Source organism: Branchiostoma belcheri, unplaced genomic scaffold (assembly GCF_001625305.1).
Source record: "Branchiostoma belcheri isolate BF01 breed outbred unplaced genomic scaffold, Haploidv18h27 scaffold163, whole genome shotgun sequence".
Classification (NCBI taxonomy): Eukaryota; Metazoa; Chordata; class Leptocardii; order Amphioxiformes; family Branchiostomatidae; genus Branchiostoma; species Branchiostoma belcheri.
Window position 1 is genome coordinate 97,132 of NW_017803080.1, and position 24,117 is coordinate 121,248.

General features: G+C 39.8%; 1 protein-coding gene across 1 annotated transcript in view; it reads right to left on the bottom strand.

Annotated features, from left to right (window-relative positions):
- The window catches only part of LOC109466322 (mucin-like protein), a 24,663-nt gene extending 559 nt beyond the window's left edge, over positions 1–24,104 (bottom strand). Inside the window, exons 1-17 of the mRNA XM_019764039.1 lie at positions 24,004–24,104; positions 12,559–12,687; positions 11,895–11,989; positions 11,532–11,624; positions 10,623–10,751; positions 9,470–9,601; positions 8,609–8,728; positions 7,215–7,345; positions 6,790–6,919; positions 6,305–6,445; positions 5,747–5,850; positions 5,098–5,191; positions 4,079–4,294; positions 3,026–3,209; positions 2,467–2,692; positions 1,506–1,800; positions 413–663 (exon numbers count right to left, since the gene is read on the bottom strand). Of these exons, the coding sequence (XP_019619598.1) occupies positions 413–663; positions 1,506–1,800; positions 2,467–2,692; positions 3,026–3,209; positions 4,079–4,294; positions 5,098–5,191; positions 5,747–5,850; positions 6,305–6,445; positions 6,790–6,919; positions 7,215–7,345; positions 8,609–8,728; positions 9,470–9,601; positions 10,623–10,751; positions 11,532–11,624; positions 11,895–11,989; positions 12,559–12,687; positions 24,004–24,074 (2,541 nt within the window). The 5' untranslated portion in view covers positions 24,075–24,104. The remainder of the gene's footprint in view (positions 1–412; positions 664–1,505; positions 1,801–2,466; positions 2,693–3,025; positions 3,210–4,078; positions 4,295–5,097; positions 5,192–5,746; positions 5,851–6,304; positions 6,446–6,789; positions 6,920–7,214; positions 7,346–8,608; positions 8,729–9,469; positions 9,602–10,622; positions 10,752–11,531; positions 11,625–11,894; positions 11,990–12,558; positions 12,688–24,003) is intronic.
- Positions 24,105–24,117: the final 13 nt, after the last annotated feature.

Genomic DNA, 24,117 nt, shown 5'->3' on the forward strand with positions numbered 1-24,117 from the left:
CTTAGTTGATGGTTCTTGTTTTTAATTTACTCATTATCAATATTTGCATTTCTTGCTTATGCAGTGCATATATTCTACTAACGCAAATATGCCATCCTCTAGTTAACTGAGTTAATCCACCGTATCATTTGCTTTCTGTTAGCTTGCAGGTAGGCTATTTTGAGCTTCAATTTAACATTCCTGTTAGTCTGCACATTCAACTTTGTCCCCTAACTTTCAGTTTTGTGTTCCCACAGTATTGAGACAACAACGGGCCCACCAGAAATGTTATTAACAGTGGGGAAAATTTAAGTTCCATGCACATACTAAATGATAAATTAAATTTTAATATGAAGTATTTAAACTGTGAAGTAAAGTTGGAATAAATAATAAGGGAGAAAAAATTAAAATGATACAAATTATGGATACCAACCTTCCTTGCACTTGCTTGTATCGTGATGCCACTGAAGAAGATGACCAAGAGAGAGTTGTTGGCCGGTTTAGTGACCAGGGCGTTGTCTCCGACCTCCAGATCGTACCCCTCTTTATCCAACACAGACAGGTCAGTGAGACTGCCGTTCACGTACAGCTCCAGGTCAGAGTCCCCTGACACCTGGATTTGGATGGGTTGTTTTTCCTTCTGATATGCGATGATTGTTGTAATAATCGTGGCGTGTTCTGTACCTGTAATTTAATAGTGCAAACATTTAATGACGTCATGGTGGCAGAAGGATTTTGATAGTTTGCTAATCTTTTATAACATGTTATATTTCAAACAATAAAGATCTATGCGTATGTTTTGATTTTAAAATTAATTTCAAAACTTTTTCATCGCTTGTACATAGTAAACATCTTTATCCAAATTTGAAGAACAAAGCACTACATTGTACGTAGTAGGTTATGTATACATGTAGGTTGTATGATTCATTTGTGTGTAGTGTAAAAATTTACAAATCTATCCATCTATCTATCTATCTATCTATCTATCTATCTCTAAAACATCTATCTATCTATCTATCTATCTATCTATCTATCTATCTACCTATCTATCTATCTATCTATCTCTAAAAACATCTATCTATCTATCTCTAAAAACATCTATCTATCTATCTATCTATCTATCTATCTCTAAAAACATCTATCTATCTATCTATCTCTAAAAACATCTATCTATCTCTAAAAACATCTATCTATCTATCTATCTATCTATCTATCTCTAAAAACATCTATCTATCTATCTATCTCTAAAAACATCTATCTATCTCTAAAAACATCTATCTATCTATCTATCTATCTATCTATCTATCTATCTATCTATCTATCTCTAAAACATCTATCTATCTATCTATCTATCTCTAAAACATCTATCTATCTATCTATCTATCTATCTCTAAAACATCTATCTATCTATCTATCTATCTATCTATCTATCTATCTATCTATCTATCTATCTATCTATCTATCTATCTATCTATCTATCTATCTATCTATCTATCTATCTATCTATCTATCTCTAAAAACATCACCTGCCGCAAGTGACATCCGGCACTGCAGTTGGTACTCCCCATTGTCAACATCTGCCATTAGAAAGTCACCAAGTCCGTTGAAGGAGTACTTGTTACCGTCCAGTGTGGTAAGGTGAGGATCACAACACGAGGTTGTGGTCCATGGGATGTTGACTCCATAGTTGGTGCAGCCCGGGTGTGTTGGGGAGGACAGCGGGCGATGCAGCACGAACCTGTCACAGTACCAGCCATTCCGCACGGCCGCCGCATCCACACAACAACTCTGGAAGGCAGCTTGGTCATCAGCCTGGTTATTCTGTGGGGAAAAATCACAAAAAAATCATATTGATAAGGGTGTGGAAGAGGAAGCTACCAAGCTTACGCTTTTTGTGGTATTATGCAACATAAATGTAGTAATGCATTTACTCATTCTGGTTTTCACCTACATGCACCAAGGAATAAAAATGTCATGTAGCTGCATTATTTTAAAAACTTTACAGACTAGAAAAAAATACATTTAATCTGTTAGGTATTTTTGTGGCACTACACTCTTTTTTTCACAGACAATGAATCGGCCATCGATTATCAAAAAAAACTGGACCAACTTTTAAAAGACCCTACTGTGCATGATAGTCAAATGTATTTAAATACTTAAATGAATCGAACTGATGTTTATGCAAACATGTTTCATTGAATTCTTAATGAAATTAACATATCCACAGCCATGCTCAGATAACCAATCGCCTTACACAATTAATTAAAAACAGCTGCAGTTTTATATACGCTATAGGAAATTTCCGTTTTATATACAGCCTGGGGATAATTTAGATATTTCCCTCTGGTAATTAGATCTCGGAATAACGCAATAGATTTCAGAATAGAACAGGAAAAGTTACATTTAATTTTATGCAATTATGTTTAAATGATGTCAAATTTAAAAAAAAATGATAGACTGTCCTAGTACTTAAAGAAATCTACTCACAATGATAAGATGTCCCCCTCGTATTCCATCCTGCAAAGCACCCTGACCAAGCCTTTGCCTGGAGCTTCTCGTGTTCCCTGAAGTAAACGACTGCGTCCACCATTGTGCCCTTTGGTAGCAGCACATTCTGGACATTATCAGTCTCTCTGAATCAACAAACGCATGGACACGACGTCTGCTGGTCGCACACGTTGGTCGCGATGTGATTGAACTTGGAAGGTTGTAGCTAAATTTTACAGGAAATAGCAATGGTATGGATTACAATTTAGTCTCATAAAATAATCTTGACATGATACAAGTTTGATCAAGTAGAATTTCTCATGCCACGTGATACTCAATGATTCTTTTTGCCAGAAAATACCACAAAGGGCTGGCTAGTCGTAAATGTCGCTATGCACTACCGCGAATTCACAATACCAACTTTGTATTCCTGTAGTTTAGCAGCATTTTTCTTCGGTGGGGGGGGGGAGCTTCTTGCATAATATAGGACAAATATTTATGATTCGCTATCCTTAAAAGCTATGAAGGCAAAATCCATTTGAAAAAAAAAAAAACTTACGTAGAGTCAAACCACGCCTGTTCGGCCGTACAGGGACATGACTGGGTTGATGGTAAAGCGTCGTAACCGAACAGCTGGGTTGGATCCTCTACTATCTGACGTCTCATCCACTGTGAGCATCTCGCTACCGCAGGTTCGGGGGGCGAAACGTTGTTTTGGTCCTGCAGGGCAAACTTCCAGTTCCCTGCGCAAAAAAATTGTCTCCATTCAGTTACTTTTTTGTCACGTTTCATGTACATAACATGGTGTAATTGGAGCTTGAATGGTCGTAAAATTGAATTTTCAAACTCAATTTCTGGTCATCCTTTTTAATGTTACAGTAGTAAATTGAATCAACCTTATCCCATTCCATACTTATTTAAGACAAAAATGTGATATTGCTGACATAAAAAAAACGGTTATTGTTTGGTATATATAATCTCAGGCTTGTTCTAGCTTTTGTATGTACATGTATTTGTGGTACCAAGAAATAAGGGAATTCTCATTTAGCTTGCGTTAATTCTATTTCAAACCTTTTAAGTATAAAATAATGAATATAATGTGTTAGCAAATGACAGTAAACTTCAATATCAAATTTTGACAGATTTCTTCACCCATAATATTTTTCTCGAAATTAGTTGGAGTTAGTTAATTATTTCTTTCGAAATTTAAATCATGGCGTATTTCTCTATGAATTATACTATTGTCATCTATTATCTCAATTGTCTTCTTTTACGATTATAGTGGAGTGGTAATGACTCTGGAGTCTGGGTTATATCACAGGGCATAGGCTTGTAGTGTAATACGACTAGTATAGCCTGCTACTGAGGCTAAGTCTCGACAATAAATAATGTAATAAACTTCAGATGTACAAAAGGACAAATTCATACAATAAAGTACATTGATACATATATTATCATTCTGCATTTCCTCAATATCCAAGTCTTACTTTTTATTCGTGTCCCCTTTTAAGTTATGGTGAAAACAGTAAAACCACACACAATTGCTATCACAAATGATATAAGTCGCATTTCCAGAGGTTAAGATACTAAGTGTGAAATCGCTGCTCCTCACCTCCATTGACTAGATAAAGGTTTCTCATGGACACAGGATACGCGAGGCCAGGTGGGCGTCTTCGATTGTCCTCTCCCGAGAATTCGAATCCTCTGTGTATCAAGCTGGCATTGGTGGCCGGTCGGAAAGGGAACAGCGTCCCGTCACCTGCGCTGTATCCACCCACAGCGACGAAAGACTTTGGAAAAACGTTATTGCCGCCTGCCCGAGCTTCATCTGGGTGGAGGCAATAAAAGGTCAATAAAAGGAGGGATATATAAAACTATTCTTCATTCCATTCTGCATTCCATATAGCATAAGATGTTAAGATAGCAATACAACTAATGGTTTTAAAGAAGTTCTTTATTTATCGTATTTACTACATTATTTAGTACATTAAACCTACCCAACATATTAACTTATCTACATAGAATACAATATAGAATTACAACTGTATTATTTGCTTTTAGGTACAGTTGTAGAAATAGGTCGCTGTTCTTAATTATGGCTTCACCACACATAGTGTGGTAAAAACATATTATGCTCTCTTATGTGTGTTTTGTGTCTCTTCTTCCAGTCCTTCTTCTCGTGCCATTTCTTCAAATGGATTCAGCTCTGCCATTTTTCAGCCAAATGACCTAAAACTTTGCATGGAGGTAGAGTTGGCAAATACCCCGAGGCGTTTTTCATCTTTTGGATGCAGGCTTTTAAAATTGTTATGTTTTTTTGGCCATTGTCCGACAAAATCTGTATATTCGGGGTCCTGGAGACCTGGTACTACACTTAAGTAATCTAAAATTTGGTATGGGTATGCTTTATATGTCTACAACAATTATTCATTATAATTTTTGGCATGCTCTCCCTTAAACTTGTATAATAATTTTTTTACTGTTTTCAAATTCAAATGATGAAGTGTACTTACTTGACTCATCAGTGAGGAATGCAGAGAGCAACAACCGTCATTTGAATTCATATATGTACAAAGATATGTAAGTTGTACAAACTAAGGTAGTTGCATTTTTGTAAATGGCAAACCTTACCTGGGCTGACCCACTGTTGTGCGCGGGCTGGGTAGATGAAATTAGCAAATGACAGGATTCCGTCAGTAGATATCACAAGCTGGAAATCATTCACCTAAAATCGAAGCAATGTGTATAATTCTGTTACTTATTCTTGACCTATGATGATTATGATTATGATTATTGACCTAGTGACATATTATGATAAGCATGGCGAGGCGGTAGTAATAAAGCATTGACATCACTAGGGGAAAAATCGAAGTGTTTCTCATTTCAAGTCAATATATGATAGTTATGATGAATTACAGAGAGACCGAAGTGAGCGTGATACAACCATACCACTCAGACTTTGTATGCGTATAATTTTTCGTATTAAATAAGAGTCCTAGGCTAACATAAGGGATAAAAGATGAAGTTAAGATTTGTATAATTACGTAATACTACAATTAGACATTGAAACAGAAAAAGCAATGGGAGGGAAACGGCTAACCGATTCCTAGATGTATGTCCCGTTCCTATTGTTACAAAATATTGTCAAAACGGCGGAATACAGGCATTATGTGAGGGTCAAGCCAGTTGTTCCCAACTTATGAATGCAGAATAAACACCACCATCTATGGTAATTCAGCCTCCTCCTGTCCATAAACTGGATGCTAGGTTAAATACTCACAGGAAGTTGGTCATGTGGCCTAGGACACAATCCGTTGATATACATTGAGCAGTCAGGTGGAACTCTAGTCCAAGTCACCACCAAAGCCCACACTGGCTCGTAATCTATATATAAAAACACGATTGAGAGGCTAGAAGAGATCAAAACACATCACAAAGTAACCTACATACATGATAAGGGACCATGTTTTATTCTTAGAGCAATTATTTTTTTTTATTGTGTCATCTTATACATTAGAATTGTAATTATTGTCATGATAAAGATCAGTATTAATTTTGAATCGAACTTGACATCTAATTTCCTAATTTTCCCTTCGACTGCTCAACCCCCCTCTTTCTCAACCAAATAGCAACATTCGCTTCTGTGACATTACTTAATGCAGATGACACACATTACTCAGTAAGCAGTCGATCATATGTTACAAAAATGGGGTAGGTTATCATGTCGTGTGTGTTGTGAATTATAATTCACCCTTGTTTCAGAATGATTTACCGACACAGACAACGTTCAAGATACACACATTTTAATAAAGCCTTTAGTTAATAATTTGGTTCCTACTTGGAGCAAAAAATCCAGGAGTGGACCTTCCATCGTCCCGTGCCCTTGACAGAATCTGGTTCGTGTTTGGATTTCCGTCATCATCCTGATAGAAGCTGTAGAAGATCTGAGTTCTCTCATCTTCTGGCAGGATGTCTAGAACTGAAATATGTCCGTATGGTTATAACTGGTAGAATAATAATACCAATGTATAGATTTAATGTACAATGTTTTAGTTCTTGTTGAAGGCTGCTCATTTGTCGATTGTGACTTCATCCCATGCCGTCTCTTTCTTGTTAAAAGATTCAAAACTCATACTATACTTATCAGACTTAATATGTATGATTTCAGATATTTATATTCAGCAATAATAATGTTTGAAAAAATTTAATGAAAAATATTCAGAGGGAATCTTCATGCAAACCGATAAACGTCTCTTTCGTTATTTAAGTGTTGAATTGCTGTAAGGAAGAGGCTATTGGTTCTTCTGTGAATCCTAAACTTACTTGTCGGATTTGATCTAGCTAGGAAGGGAGCAATGACCGCAGCCACACTGTAAGCAGCCACCTCTTGAAGTAGCGTCGGCCATGTTGGTCGGACGATGTCATCAAAGCTCACTATTCCGTTGTCACATATCTGAACAAAAACGTGGTAACAACACCTTTTGAAAAGTTACTTTTCATGTACTGAGTTTTACCTCATTTGTTGAAGGATGGATGGAACCAGTGTGTAGTTATCCTTTGTTAATTTAAGTTTTATTCTATTTGTAGATTGTATGCGCCTGTTAACTCATATACTAGAAGGTCTGCAAACTCTATTGAGGTTTAATACCTGTTAAAAAAAGCGATGTGCTCTATCAAACATATATGAGTATTTTAGCTTTTGATAGTACTTGATGATATTATTATTATTGGGCAAAGATGAAGCTCACGTGAATATTGTGATGTCTCCGTCCAAAGAACCTGAAGCCCTCTGGTGGAAGCTCTTCCTCCTGACACACGGAAAATTCCCACCGACGGGGCCATTCGTTTACTTCTTCCCCATAAGGATACATGTCATCATCTGTACAAATAATAAGAAGAACTCTTTTGCACGACAATATAAGCAGATAAAACCTGTGGCAGCATTTACCTACACTCGTAGTTGTCATTGCTAACATTTACATGTTGCTAACATTTAGCAGTTCATGTGTAGTATTACGATTCTAAGCAGTAACATTTCTAAAACTAACAGTCCTAAGAGTAAGAAGCTAATCTACTGCTGTTTTGGCCTAATCTACTTTTCTTTAAAAAAAGTGTTATATGCAACAATAATAGCAAGCTCTAATTACACTACGCCTACTCTACGTCTGTGAATGTTAGACATCCAGATGATAAGACGCGTAAAAAGAACAGATACACAAGCAGCTAGATATGATTAAAAAAAAACATATCAATTTTTTTGGCTTACGCTTTTTTTGGGGAGCGGAACTGCATTGTTTTGAAAGGATTAATGATGGGCCATGGGTGACGAAGAATGACAGACCACATAACTAGAGGCTAAAAGGGTAGACTGAAAAATTGATGGAATCTCAAGGTCACAAAATCTGACCAGGAACCAGCAGAAATTACAGGGCGATATGACGGACATTAAAGAATTCTTTGATTGAAAGGGTCACCAACCCCTGGCGGTTCCTTTCCTAATATCGATTACGGTACATCACACTATCTTCCCGGTTGTTATAATAAATTCGTGAAACCAAAAATATTTGTCGAACGTTTGTAATCTCCGATATCTTGTTTAGATTTTGACCAACAATGGTTGATTTGTTAAATACTTAACTAACGTCAATTTCTATCCATGCAACGTGTATACAACCGTTATGTGGCGGATGTAGTCTCTGCAGATCAGATGAGCCCCTGTCACACACTATCCCTGACTAACCAAGCGACTAAGGTTTTCTGATCATGAAGTTCAGGAGCAATATGACTAAATTTAGGCCAAACCTCAGAATAAAATCGAAGTTAGGTAAAACTTGAGTCATGTTTCCAGCAACCACCATTGACCTACTCCTGAATATAATTATTAAAACATTAGCCATGCCGCCCTATCCTCAACCGAATGCTTTTAACATGTTAAAGTATTCGGTTGAAGTAGCCGAACGGAAGCCGACCTAGCCACACACCATCCAATCACAATCGACTTTGCACCTGACCTACTTCTAACCATGGTTGGGGTGGGCGGGGGTGGCAGTGTTAGCGAAGCAATATTCGTCTATATGTGGCAGCGGTTAAGGAGAGCCTACAAAAGAAAAAAAGGGAGGCATCTACGTTATAAGATACTTGCCTCGACACGTGGTTTCTCCCACCAAACGATGAGTGGGCCGGCACCTACAGGTTCTACCTCCCACTGTGTTGTCACAGAAGTGGTCACAACCGCCGTTGGTGGTACTACACTCGTTTATATCTGTTTAAATAAAATGTCGTCGTAGCTTTTCCCAAAAAGTTATAGCTTTTGCTGTTAATTTTACTACTTAAGGCCACAGCAAGTAAATTCTATGGATGACATCCTCCGCAGATTCCAAATCTAATGCGAGCGGGCGAAAAAAAGGCGGGCTAAAAAAACAAGGTTTCTAAAATTTAAAATTTTGACTCAATATCACATAAACATGGAACATCACATAAACACAGCCAGCATCACATATCACTGCATCAGAGTAAGAAACAAAACATTAAATCAGAGCCTTTTCATGTCTCATCTCTTCATAGTTACATTATCTGCCATCCACCTTCCGGTATGACAACAGATATCGTTGCCTATTTCCGGCATGTTGACTACTGTCAAACAAAATTTCTTGTTTTTTTTTTTTTCAAAATCAGGCGAAAACTAATACGCGCACTGAGGCCATCCATACAAATTACTTGCTGTGGCTTAATATCGTATTTCGTAGTTTTGAAAAAAGTGTCGGTGTGTGGAATACGATAGTAAATCAACAACAGCAACATACCTCTTAAATAACTTTCACTAAATTCCAAGGAGAGCTAACATTTCCTGTGATGATGCATACACCAAACTTTACCCCTTTGTAAAGTGTACTATGATATTTGACACTACGACCGTCTGGTCATTGTTAAACAATACCAATAACAACCATTACTAGGCTTATCTGGCATTGCTACTTTTTATAGCATGAGACAGAAAACTCACCAACACATGTCCGCCCATCCCTGTCGAGGTTAAAGCCTGCATTACAGCTGCAGGTGAAGGAGCCGTGAGTGTTGTGACAGTTGTGGTCACAGCCACCATTTCCCAAGCCACACTCGTCAGTGTCTGGGATAGCTTCTCAAAAAAAAATAAACGGCAATGTAAGCACATGTCATAATCAATTTAACCATTGTGAACTTAGAATGTCTGAATCCCCACAGTGAATAACAACAGTTGCTAATAGTCAACACTGCATTACATACAATGACGCCATGCATACTTATATTATCCGACATCTTGGATCGTCAATATTGAATTTTTAAAAAGCCTCTTTTTTTTCAAGATAAAGCCTACAAATACAATGGAAATATACTAAAGAGGTTCAAATTAACATTTTACAGTATATAAAGAATTGAAGTAGGGATGGAATTTTGAGGAAAATAGCCGAAATGTACCTAATCTAACAATATGGTCTGCCATCTTTGATTTTGGCCAATGACGTCATAAAATTAGCATATATTATGCAAAGTTATTGATGGAAATTACATAAAATTATATTAGATATTATTGATGTTAGAAAGCATCTGTAAATTAACATAAAAGCCTTAAAAATTCATTTTTGTGGCAAAATGACTGTTTTTTTTTAAATGTCAGAAACCCGCTGCATTGGCAACACGAAAACTTTTTTTTGTTAATCTCACTGCTATGGAATTGTTTCCAACAATACTTTAGAAGAAGTTTGGTGGCTCTACGGCAAGCTCTTCGGACGTTATCTGGCATCAAAGTTGGCTCGGACACTTTTACCACCCCCAAGGCCAGATAGGGTTATTAAATAACTACGCTCTAACTTTTATATAATTCCGTTCAAACGATTGTGAATTTTAGGGACGAACACATAAACGTGACCAAAAAATAGAACCTTCTTCAGGAGGTATTTGAAGACCCTAATTCCTAGTTTCTACCAGGCTTTAGAAGGCGGCTGGAAAAAGTAGAAATCGGTAAAGAGAGATAACATGCAAGGGAGTTGGTCTGGTCCACTACAAAGTACAGGTTGGGTGCGGAGCGATTCCCTATATCGACCACTCTCTTTCCACCCACCTCTCGAAGACTAGTACAGTCTGCTTTGTTCCAAGAAGCACTAAAGGCAACCACTTACCGTGGCAGAATGTTCCGTTGATGAGGTTGAGACCAGGGTTACAGGTGCAGTTGTATGACCCTTGAGTGTTGACGCAGCCGCCGTTCACATGATCACACTCGTCTATCATATACCAGCACTCGTCCACATCTAACAAGACAGAACGTTTTAGACAGATTCATACATTTCCATTAATAATATATAGTCTGTTTTTATTCCTCCTTTCCAGTTTCACGATAAAATGTTAAAATTAAAAATGATGAATGTTGAAAGCCTCATTTTTGTATCATTATTTATTTTATTCAACTTGGAGAGGTAATATGTTTTAGCATCTTAAGCTTCGGTCCCAATTGGTAAAAGGGGCCGTGCCGGGTAGTCTCCCGGCTGTTTTTTGGCACTTTCGGGCGTGACCCCTACGTAGCCCCGCGGGACACCCTGCGGCTACCGGGCTATTTTTGAGTCCGACGGCGACCCGAGTAGAATTTAATTCTGACTTAAATTGTACCTGGGCCCCGCTGACAAAAAGACGCCGTAACTTAATGGTGCGAACACCAAGAGGTACCCCTCCGGTTGCCGGTAGTCCTCCGGGACTAATTTTGATACGTCACAGACCAGATACACACAATAAGGGTGTGTACTTCGCAAGACCGTTTCAAATGTTTGACGTCACAGATCAGATGATCACAACAAAAGCGTGAACTCTGTATTAAGTGGGTCAGTACAAGACACCGTCAGAGAAGCTGCCGGGTACCTCCTGGATGCCTTCCGGAGACCGACAAGAACAAGTACGATTTTTTACAAACTTTGTTTGGGATTTCATTCGGGAAAAATGGGTCCAGCGCGGGCGTATGTTAGTGTCGGTCAAAAAATTAGAGACACAAAACTCAGTAAGTGAACGCTTATAACAAATGCATCATTTTAGTACATTACCCTCGTCACAATTCTGTCCCTCCCATCCTTCGTCGCACTCACACACGTTGGTGCTCACGCACAGTCCATTGTTACATGGGAAGTAGCAGTCAGCTATGAGTTCGGTTACAGAAAAAAAAACAATAATCAGTAATTTTGACAAGGTGGGATACAAAAGCCAGATTAACCCAAACCTCTTACATTTCCCGTTAACAGTACGATTTGTGTGATGTTTATGTTGATAAATAGTTTAAGATAGTAGAATATCAATCCTTGTAGTAATAAATGACGACTCCTCAAAGTCATTTGGACTGTATATAAGGACGTGGTGCTATTCTTTACGAATAGGAAATTTTAAAAAAAGAACAACACAAATCTTTGCACCTTGGCACGTGTCGCCAATCCTGTTCCATCCCAGGCAGCACTCAAAATCCTCAAAATACTCGACGCCATAGACAGTCACAAAAGCACGGCGGTACCTGTATGTATAAGCCATCCTAAGTTAGCCGATATATGGGCCACGCTGACCTTTCGACACAAATTGAATCAGATTTAAGTAAAATTTGAGTCATATACGTTACTGTAATCCTCGCCCGAACTACTTCCAACACTGGCCAGCCAGTCATGACCGAACCTCCTGTCAATAAATGTTCTAAAGTTTGACCTTTTTTTAAATATTCGGCTTGTGCAGCCAGACACCAGCCGTCCTCGCTCCCGCCCTTCGCCTAACAACGGTTGGAGGAAGTTCGGCTAGAGTTTGAGGGGCCATATTCGGCTCTCAGTAAAGGGGCTTTACATGAAGGAATTTTACAGCAGTATCCCTTACCATAGCCTCTACCAGGCTTTGGGAGGCAGCTGAAAATAGCGGAAATTAGAGATAACATGCCAAGCAGAGGGAGGTGGTATGCTAGAGATTACATTTTGGTGGGACAAAATGTACCCTCTAGCGAACCAATTCCCTGAGCATGTTATCTCTCTACTAGCTATAGGCCAAATTCTGTTCTTTCCAACCGCCTCCTGAAGGCTGGTAGAGGATACCCCTGTATACCTATCCCTCGTCCCGAACACCTCCGCGATGTAATCCCAAACACCCGGAGATGAGTCCCGGCGTCTCCTGTTCTCCACTTGGTACGATACCTGGCGGGAGGCTACGAAACTGCAGACGCTTCCTGGAGGACTGCAGAGAAGGAAACAAACTGCATCAGCGACATTGTTACTTTTGTCTATTGTTCTAGTTACGCTAGGCTTATGATTTTCTAATTGCCAAATAGCTCTAGGTCGCATAAAGTAGTGCCTGTTTAATACCATGTTGGCTTTTCTCAAACTGCAAAGGTCAATTTTGTTTTGAAAAGCTCAAGAAAGTGGTTGACAACTTTTCGTAGTGAGTAAGTTTTTAAAGCGGGCACACCCCAGTTTATTTGGCGTTTCTATTCAAAGCTGCACACCCTAAAGTCTAGCGACCGTCTCTGCCGTGGTATAATTCGGAAGGAGAATAACTGTATAAGTGACGAAAGGATATCTCTTCAGCTGCAAGACCAGCTGAGTTTGGTTTCTTTAATCTCTTTAATTTCGGTAAAAATCAAAAGAAAAAACCTCAATTTTACTCCAAAATCAATGCAAATATTGGGCAGAAATGACTAATGCCGGAAGAAAGACCAAAGCCATGACTATACCTGAGAACACTATACAGAAAATCCTATTTCTGTATTTTTTAAAAATCGTCCACGGCAAGAGGGGTTAATTAGGGTTAGGGATTCCACAACGCCCGCAGAGCGAAATCTAGGTCAAACGGGCGAATTACACTTGGCTCCCGGAAGTAAGGTTCGGAGCCAAAAGAAATCTTCACCCAGATCACCATTCCTTACACTTTTCAGTCATGTTGATTAATATTAAATGATATTTCGTGGCATTTTATGAGAACTTTCACTCCAAACTTGGACCCTCAAAACCCTTTCGTCACTTTCTTACCGCGCGCTGCTACCGCGGAAGAAAATGGTACAATTATGTCTCTTAATTGGTACCTTTAAATGAGATAGTCCAAATTATTTAAACAAGGAGATAAATTGCATAATTGATACATGTAACTGTTTTACATAATAAGAAATTTTAAGGGTGGTAGTGAGTACTCTGGTCAGCCGGTGTCAGAGCGAAAGGGCCTCTTGCGGAAAGTAGCCACTTGCAGTTAAAAAATTTCCTTATTATATCAATTTTGCTATGGCACAGCAAAACAGACTATAATGAACAAACAATGGCTTCCCAGTTAAGTTAATAGGTTAATGGGATGAGCTTACAATAAAGCTTAGGTCACAATTCAAGAAAGGGACCAGCTCGGCGCGTGTTCGGCCTGTATATTGGCACTACCGAAAGGGACCTGGACGGAGACCGGCGGGCTTCCCGACGGCTGCCGGCCTATTTTTGGCCCCGCGCGGTCGCCGAATCAATTTTAACTCAAACTTTAAATCACTTCGGGCCCCGTTCGGCAAGGTACGCCGAAGCGACGCCGTAATCTCACTGCCCGGGACCCGTCGGGCGGCCGAACAGGCACCTGCCTAAGATTACGACGTCACATGTGCTGATCAGTGCATAAGGTGGTAATAAAAATGGGGTTATATGGGACATATGTAAACTCCTTGTTCAGACTACGTCGCACATTTCATGTGTGTGTTACACCCTGCACTTGTGTGTCAGAATGCCGAGCCCGTCGGCATCCCACCAGGGACCTGAAAGCTGCCCGGCCGAACTGTAAGAGCCGGTCGGCACCCTACCACACGCCGCACGGGTCAAGGCGGGAGACTGACCGGGCACCAGACGGGTCCCTGACAGAAACCGGCCGCCAAGGGGGCCAAAAGGTTATGAATGTTAATTAGAAGACGCCTCAACGCCGGCCGGAGCACAACCAGGCCCCGACAGGGAGCCGTAAAGGAACATTTAATTGTGACCCTGACAGTCGGCGCACGCTCGGCGTCATGACGCCGGCCGGCGTCTACGCCGAGGATATGCCGAACGGGCGCCGTTTCAAATGTGACCTAAGCAGAAAACGCCCACCAATTCAGCCACTCTGTTTGGCCTGCTAGCATATATATATATGTACTAAAACACAATGCGTTGTGAATATCAACAACCTAGTAACAAGTAATAGGGACCCTTGTAACACGTCGGCAGAACGTACTGCGCCTGCGCAGAACCCCGTTTTTTCGCGTTTTTCGTTGGGTTTTTGGTCAACGTTGCATCAGAACCTTAAGGTCTCGGACCGGAGTTTCCCTCCGTATTTCGAGCAATTTGACACCCTCAGCCCGACGGGCTGTCATTTCTGTACTAAACGCGGTTCGGATCGCGGAATTTTTCACTCTTTTGGTGGAAAGGGGTGCCGTGCCGCTTATCAATACACTTGATTTATATTTTCTGCGCCCAATTTATTTAGGGGTAAATAAGGCACATCAAAGTACATTTTTAAAAAAGGGGTAATTTTTTTCGTCATTTCTAACCATGGATGCATGGAAAAAACGAATTTTCCCAGGGTAACGGCTTAGTACTCGAAGAAGCTCAGAACCTAATGTTTCCAAAATTTGAATTTAATTGAAATCGATGCGATAAGTTTATCGGTATCTTCGATGGCCCGAACACACCCAGAACGCATATAGAACGTACCGTCCCGGCGGTCAGGCGAAAAGGCCACATAACCATCCGCGCGGACGAATACCAGGAAGTCTTCGCTGGACCACCAACATTACGCCACCTATAAAGGCTACAACTAACAGGCTTTTCAGAAAATACAAAGATATGTACACAGATATTACGATTTCAGGGATATCGCGGCCAAAACATACCATACAAAGTCACGTTTCCGGCGATTTACTGCGCACTTACTTAGTCTCTGGTCAGAATTAAACTCCGACCCGGAACCTTATATGAGCTGATTTGAAGGTTGGAATTTGTTCAAGGTTGATTTTTCGAACTGAAAGTTGCAATTTTCTTGCTTATGTGTCTTTGTAACTTTGTAAGTATCAGAGTCATTCTTCCTTTTGAAAATATTACACTGAAAACCGATAGATAATAAAAACATTGAATCTTTGAAAACTGACCAGTATGTAAATGCTCCTGCCTTTGTTCTGAAGGATAGACTGTCTAGGGTTTTTATGAGTTTATGGGCCAATTCACTGCTGGGAAGGTCACATGCTAAGGTTCATTATCTAAGTTAGGCAAATGGGCTCATTATCTAAGTTAGGTAAATGGGCTCATTATCTAAGTTAGGCAAATGGGCTCATCATCTAAGTTAGGCAAATGGGCTCATTATCTAAGTTAGGCAAATGGGCTCATTATCTAAGTTAGGCAAATGGGCTCATTATCTAAGTTAGGCAAATCGGCTCATTATCTAAGTTAGGCAAATGGGCTCATTATCTAAGTTAGGCAAATCGGCTCATTATCTAAGTTAGGCAAATGGGCTCATTATCTAAGTTAGGCAAATCGGCTCATAATCTTAGTTAGGCAAGTTGCCTCAATCTAAGTTAGGCAAATGGGCTCATTATCTAAGTTAGGCAAATCGGCTCATTATCTAAGTTAGGCAAATGGGCTCATTATCTAAGTTAGGCAAATCGGCTCATTATCTAAGTTAGGCAAATCGGCTCATTATCTAAGTTAGGCAAGTTGCCTCAATATAAGTTAGGCAAATGGGCTCATTATCTAAGTTAGGCAAATGGGCTCATTATCTAAGTTAGGCAAATCGGCTCATTATCTAAGTTAGGCAAATGGGCTCATCATCTAAGTTAGGCAAATGGGCTCATTATCTAAGTTAGGCAAGTTGCCTCAATATAAGTTAGGCAAATCGGCTCAGGATGTATGCAAATGGGGTCACAATATATGTCGGACAAATGGACTCATTATTTAATTTGGGCCCATTTGCCTAATTAGATTTGCCTAACTTAGATTATGAGCTTACTAGTATTTGGTTACGCAAATGAGCTTGTGATCTAAGTTAAGCAAAATTGTCTTAAAATCTAAGATTGGCTTATTGCTAGGGAAGGTAAAACCTTTCCTTTAGAAAGATCACACACAGGCGCGGTACAAATTCGGTTAAAGAGGTTTAAATTGTTAATTGTTTGTTCACTTTATTGTCCACTTATGAGTGCTAGACTTCTGTTAGTTGGACAGAGCGGACCGTATATCTCTGCATACAGTTTATAAATAAAAAAAAACAAATCGAACTATCGTAATTTATGTCTATTCTTTTTACACCATATTGCACACACACACACACACACGCACACACACACATACATACAAAACACACATACACACATACACACAAGCACACGCACATACGCACACACAGCCACGCACACATTCACACACGCATACACACACATATACACTCACAAACACACACACACAGATACACAAACATACATATACACACGCACAAACACATACACACACATACACACTCACACACACAAACACACATACATACATACATACATACACACACGCACACACACACACACACACACACATACACATAAACAAACACAGACATACAGACACACACACATACAAAACACACACATACACACAGACAGACATACACACACACACACACACACACACACACACACACAGACAGACCTACAGGCACAGACAAGGTAACGTAGCCTCGAAGAGATTGAAATAATAACGTCTACCTAATGTGTAGGTAACATTTAGTCAAATAAATTATTAACTTAAGTTTGAGTATATACTAACAAGGGTCCCTATTACTTGTTGCATGTGTTGTTAATACCCAAAACACATTGTGTTTTAGTACATGCATATGCTAGCAGGCCAAACAGAGTGAATTGCGCACTTGAGACATTCAGAATTTACAGACGTCACATTATCCTTCGTAATTACGGACTCGTTTACGAGTTTCATAAAACCAGCACCATCCGGTCATATATGAACTTCGCTTCTTTGATGAAATTTTACAGAAAATGCCATACCTTCTACCACTTCATCTTACTACAGCAGAATTAAAAAAAAATCGTAATACAGGGTAAATCTATGAAAAATTATCTCTACAAAATATTCAGACTGTTTTTAGGGTATAAACAGAGTAAATTATTACATTAGAAGTGTAGAGGGCCTTTGAAGAGAGATTTATAGAAATGGAGAAATCACGCCAAACATTGCACCTATATTTGTGGTGAAAGCTGGTCAGTAGTTAAAAAAACAGTGCCAGCTTCGACAAAAGCCTCTACAGCCCTTAAACGTCCTTAAAAGGCACACAAATACACCTTGAGTAAAGAACGCAAATTTGATTAAGCTGCTTCATGTTTACTCTGTAAATAACGCCACAATGAAAGCCAGCGCGCGGTGTGAGTGGCTTAGCGATGATATCACCAGTAAATTTTCACCTAATAAATATTCTATGTTACTCCAAATGAACCAGTGAACTGTTAGGTCAGGTCGGTTTATTATGTATTTGAGTTTTTACGCACCTTCTCTTTTCAAAACCTTGCCCGAAATCCTTAATTTTTGCACTCGGGCAAATTTAATGAGATGTGTTACGAAAAGCATAGCAGCTTACATGGGTGTAAGTGGACGCTAAAAATCTGAGCTTTGTTTAGTAATGTACCATAAGTGTAATACTAAAGTGACAGACGTTGCGGCACTAGCATGGTGTGTATAATATACTATTTCGAGCTGCAGTCCGCGTCTTTTGGTCACTCACAACTGCAATCCTAAAAGCCTGGCATCATTTATTAGTGAAATTGTTTACATTATACTAGAGTATCACGACATCATAACTTCGCCAAAGAATGTTAATCTTTATGACTGACAAATTATATATTATTCCCACTGATTGTTCAAATTGGATCTTCATTTTCATAAACTTAATTTAAACATATTCTCGACCAAAGGACAGTCTTATATTAACAAAGAATACCATTCTAGCATTTCCTCATAAATTATGGAAATGTTGTCGAGATTTGAATACATATTGTTTAATGATGTTCACATCCTCTTAACTTTCAAATACTACATGTACGAAATTTCAGGCAATTACCATTACAGAATTATAACTTTTTGTTATTTACTATGCAAATTAAGTCTTCATTAACATAATCAATATCTGATTGTGTTTCTGTTAGTCACAATTAAATATGTCACAAGATTCAAAGGTCCTATCATGGAATGCAGCTGACATACCAAAAATCACGACTATGAGTCAACCACTTCTTGAGTTATCGTCCTTTGAATATTTAAAAAAAGGCCACTGCAGTTCTAGAGCAAGCCGCTAAGGGGTCCAAAACTTATTTCCAGGCCTCATCAAGATAACTTCTTGAGTTATCCTCTTTTGAATATTTTCAAACAGATATCCCTGTACTTCCAAACTCACGTCACTTCTTCCCCAGCACAGAAGGTACCTACCATCCAAATTTAGTTACCCTATAGCATTTCTAGATCGTGAGTTATCAAAACCGGAAGTCCAGCTGCAGTACCATAACAAGCCAGGGAATCCAAAATCTAATCATTTCGAGGTCTCATCAAGACCTACCCACCTACCAAATATCAAGTCAATCCATTTACGCCTTCTCAAGTTATCGTGTTTACAGACGGACACACTATACATGTATTAGTATCGACTTCTTACGATTATAATGAATAAATACATGTATGAATGAGCATTTATTAATGTCATTACAGTGCAGGTTGATGAAATATCAGTGTTGCAAGGATGGCGTCTTACTATATCTAAAGGGGCTAATGTAAAGGTTCAGCCTCTCGAGTCTTGACGAGGGTGAAGGCCAAACGTAAGCAAAACCGCATTTCTCTATCGTATTTCGGACTCCAGAAGCCTGGCATTTAGTACTTAATACTGCCTATAATCCACATTGGCATAAGAAAACGCCTGCTGATAGACCATCAGCCGGCACGTTTTGATGTACTCTTATTTAGTGTTTAATGGCATTAAGGCATTAATTTTACTCTCCCTAGTTCCGCAATCAGAGCAAGATAGGATTACATGCAGATCTAGGACCATTTAATAATTGCTTCAGCATTTTAATTGGATGACTTTCATTCGGGATGATTTCGGACTTTCTAATGATCCTTGGCTTTGAATTTTAACTTCTATACATATAGTTGACCTTGACCGTTGTCTTTGGAAAATCTACCCACATACCAACATCTTTACGATCAATTCAAGCTTCTTAAGTTTTATTGACCATAAATATGCATGACTTCAAAGACACGCAGACAACAGAGACCTACCGATGGATTGTAAAAGATGTAGGGGGCTCTTGAAATTAAGCCAAGTTAAACCTACCGACCCAGGTACGTGTACGTCAGCGTAAAACTGTGTTCGCAGCTGGAGCTATTTGGATGAAGGGCGCCTAGGTGATGCTTGTATGACTTCCCGCAAATATTTGTACAAAAAAGTCTGCTGACGCACTGCATCTATATGTAGGTAGAAAAATAACCTCTTTTGTTAGGGTTCGCGCTAACCCGTGGATTTTTCCGTGAATTATTTACTTTGTCTTGCGGAAGTGCATTAGTCAGTAGCTGGGTACCCGTCACAAAACGTGGCACAAAGAAGACTTAAAAGAAATGACAATTAGCAGTTCCTAAAGAGAGTCAAACGTGATAGGCATACTTCAAATATTACACCCTGGTGTTAGGAAGAAACAAATCTGACAAATCATCGTTACAGGTCTTGATTTCTGCAGCTAGATAAATTAAATGAAATACTTTTTTTTTAAGTAACTGTAAGCATGGCTTCATTAAGGCGCTTGGTAACCTAATTTGTGTTTAGTCATGCGCGAAATTAAAAAAAAAAACAGAAGCTGGTGGCAATCTCCGGCCTGTTATGGCATGAGTCATCTAAAGATTGGCAACGTTAGTAGCTTTTACCAGGTGATGTGAATAAGAGATACATGTATTAAGCGATCACAACAAGACAACTTTCAACCCTTTATAACATCTCTGCTAGGCCTTATATGAGCGCGCCAGATTATTAAGAAAATTCTATAAATCTATTTAGTTCAATAATTGACGACGAAACAATTGTGACATTTGTAACTGTAAACGTAAGGATCACTGGCAGGTATTTATTATGAAAATAAGCACTACCTAATATGATTAATGAGTGAAAAAATTTCTGGTAATAATGGTAACAAATTCAAAACTGCCGGATTTTGGAAGATAAGTGAAGTCAAGTTAAGTTATAACCTTACTTACATGGTTTATGCAGAGATGTTAGAATAACATTCTTTCTTAAGATAAGACTGTCCTTTTGTGGACAATATGATCAACTGATATAATTCATGCAAATAGACTCTCATTTGCATGAAAGTTGGGTTATACCAAGTTCGAGATATGTGTTCGACAAAAACCGTCACATGCCTTAATAGACCTGACCTAGCTTGGTGCGTGTCATACTCTAGCTCCAGTCTACTTCTATCTAAAGATAAAAGGCAATCAGTTGATACGTTCTGGCGCAACCGGATTCTTGTATTTTGTAAAATGGCGTTTAGAGGTAATTCTAGTCTGGTTGTCTCTCGATTTCCACCATTACAGTGCATGTAGGGTAACTTGCACATTTGAAAACATTTAAATTTACAGAATTTTAATTGGGTGGCTTCGATTTAAGATTATTTGGGACTTTCAAATAGTCCCCACTTATTTCAGCCGTAAAACAATATCTATTGGTCTCACACATGCGTCAAAGACAGACATTGTCGCGTCGGCCCTTATGCATAATTACTCCGTCTTTCTAAGATTTACCCACGTACCAGACGCCTCTAACTTAGGTCCTACAAATGGATTGTAAAAGCTGTAGGAGGCTCTTGAAATGACGTTTTGTTCCTTAAGAAGATTAATTTCACCCGTAAATTGCACACCTGTTCAATTGCTTTGTTACGTCAAATGTTTTGAGTTTACCAGTTTATTGTTAGGTCAGTACCTGCTTATGATATAGTTCTGCTTTTCACACCTTCATTTCACATTGGGAAAACAGCTTAACCATAACAGTACCCGACATAATAATGCATTGGTGAAGACAAAGATTTTACACCTTACGAAGCGATGGGTCTTTAAAAATTTTATTTGGGGGTAAGGGTAGACTCATTCGAAGGCTTAGGGTGGGGTTCGTGTGGCGCAACGGCTCGCTCGGTTCGAGTCCCGACAAGAAACCGATCATGTGCCCTTAGAAAAGGCACTTCACACGACTTTCCTCACTTCGTTCAGGTGAAAATGAGTATTGTCCTGTCCTATATTTAAAACCTGTGTGTGGGACTCAGCAACAGCTGCCTGTGTCCCAAGCGCACTGTATTGTTGAAATCCAATTAAGCAAATTAAATCAAATCGAGACTTGTTGAACCGTTAGCCTGGGTAGTTTTGAAACGGTCCAAGGTTCCCATATACAGGGCGCTGTCACGGCGCTATCTCCGCGACCTGAAATTAGCCAGAGCGCGGAGAGACACGAAAAACGTGTTTATACCCCCATTCTCTCTTTCTCTGCGACCTGAAAATGGCCAGAGCGCGGAGAGAGCGCTGAACTCCACGAGAAACGTGTTTATACCCCCATTCTACTATGACCCTCTTTCGCTGCTCTCTCTGTCTCTGCGACCTGGAAATGGCCAGAGCACGGCAAGGGCGCTGAACTCCACGAAAAACCTGTTTATACCCCCATTCCACTTTGACGGCTCTCTCACTGCTATCTCTCTCTCTCTTGGCCAGAGTGCGATAAAAGCGCCATGAGCGCCGTCACCTCGGGGAATTTTCGAAGGTAACCGGGTCATACCATCGCCGTGAGAGCGCCGAAGACGGTGATGCAACAATGGGCGCCTTGTGAGCGCCGCGAAAGCAGAAAAATCGCGGTGAGCGCCGTGAGAGCGCAATGCGAATCCATAAAAGCGCACAACGGCCCAAACATTAATTTCGACACAAAACATGGCGATCTCGGCGCTTTCTCCGCGCTGCGACTAATTTTAGGTCGCAGAGAGAGCGCAGAGGAGCGCAATAAGAGCCATCTAGTGAAACGGGGCCTTATTTTTACACCCATAATCTAAATAAGTTACAGGATGTACAAGAATGGCTTTGAAAGCGAGAAAACAGAATTTCCTTAATTCGTTGAGTGAGCTATGAATTCGTTGTTCGCCCAAAACGTTACGTTGCTGACATTTGAGATTTTGGTCGAGACTTGAGCACGGAGTTCGGCGCTCTCCTCCCTCTGACGAATTCCAGGTCGCAGAGAGAGCGCCATTAAGTGGAATGGAGGCCTTAAGTGAAACCTCTCTGGCGACCTTTCTGCGCTCTCTGCGCGATTAAACATTTAAATATCAGCAACTTTCTGAGCGAATAACGATTTCACAGCTCACTCAATGAATTACTGAAATAGAGAACGAATTTTTGTTTTATTTTATTGTTTTCACAGTGCTTCTTGTACACCCTGCATCATATTCAAATTATGTAATGAAGGTGTAAGGCCCCATTACGGCGCTCTTACTGTGATCTCATGATGACTGAGCTCTCTCTGCGAGGTGAAATTGTTCCGAGCGTGGAGAAAACGCCAAAAGATTCCCAAGGTCACCATGTTTAGATTAAAGATTTTGTGTAGACCGTTTTGAGTTCTCATGGCGCTCTCACTGCTTATTTTGAATCGCCGACCACAGCGCTCTAATGGCGACGGTATGAGCCGGTTCAAAACAGTCACCGAGGTGACGGTGCTCATGGCGCTCTCAGCGCGCTCCGGCCAATTCACGTAACAGACAGAGAGAGCGCAGTGAGAGGCATTATACCCTTGATTTCATCATCTAAATATGATGCAGGATGTACGCTCATCAGGCCACACCGTCTTAATTTTATGGATGACATCTGCGCGCGCATTGATTTTTGCCTGTTCTAAAAAAGAAAAAAAATCACGTCCACCTAGGCTTTGACCTGGCTCTAGGCCTGGGTAGTTAGCAACAATACGTAGCCGGGCACCCAGGCTACTAAAGCTCCACGACTCAAGAACTTAGTACATAAATTCCAGCCAACATGTGCCGGTTTGTCGTGTACGTCGCTATGTTATGCAGCAAATTCACAATACCAGCTTTGTATTCTCAAAGACTGATGAAAGCTCCTTGGTATTCCTGTGGTTTAGTAGCATTTTTATTTTAGGCCGATTTTTTTTCTTAATTCGCCCGCGCGCACTAATTTGGGGGTCTTCAGAGGATGCCATCCATAAAATTAAGTCGCCATGTGCGCCTTCACTTCTTTTACGGTTTTCCTTAGACCAGAGAAACTGCTAAACGTGATCCTAATATAGCTTAAATTGTGGATGAAAAAAAAAGTTGGTTTAATAGACGGTTAACATGCCTGGTATTTTACCTATATATTTCGCTAATGTCTTTTCATACAGATTTCGAAGCCTGGTAGAAGCTATTGAAACAACACAAAGCGATATTATAGTTATCTATAGTCATTGTGAGTGATTTTAGGAATGATTCAGGAAAATAAAGTCTTCACTTACCCCCGAAGTTGGCCAGCGGCGAAACACATGAAACACAGAAGCGCGACACAGCTGACTTGCAGGGCCGCCATGTTCGGCACAACAACGTTAGACGTGCCAACCTGGCTATGCCAG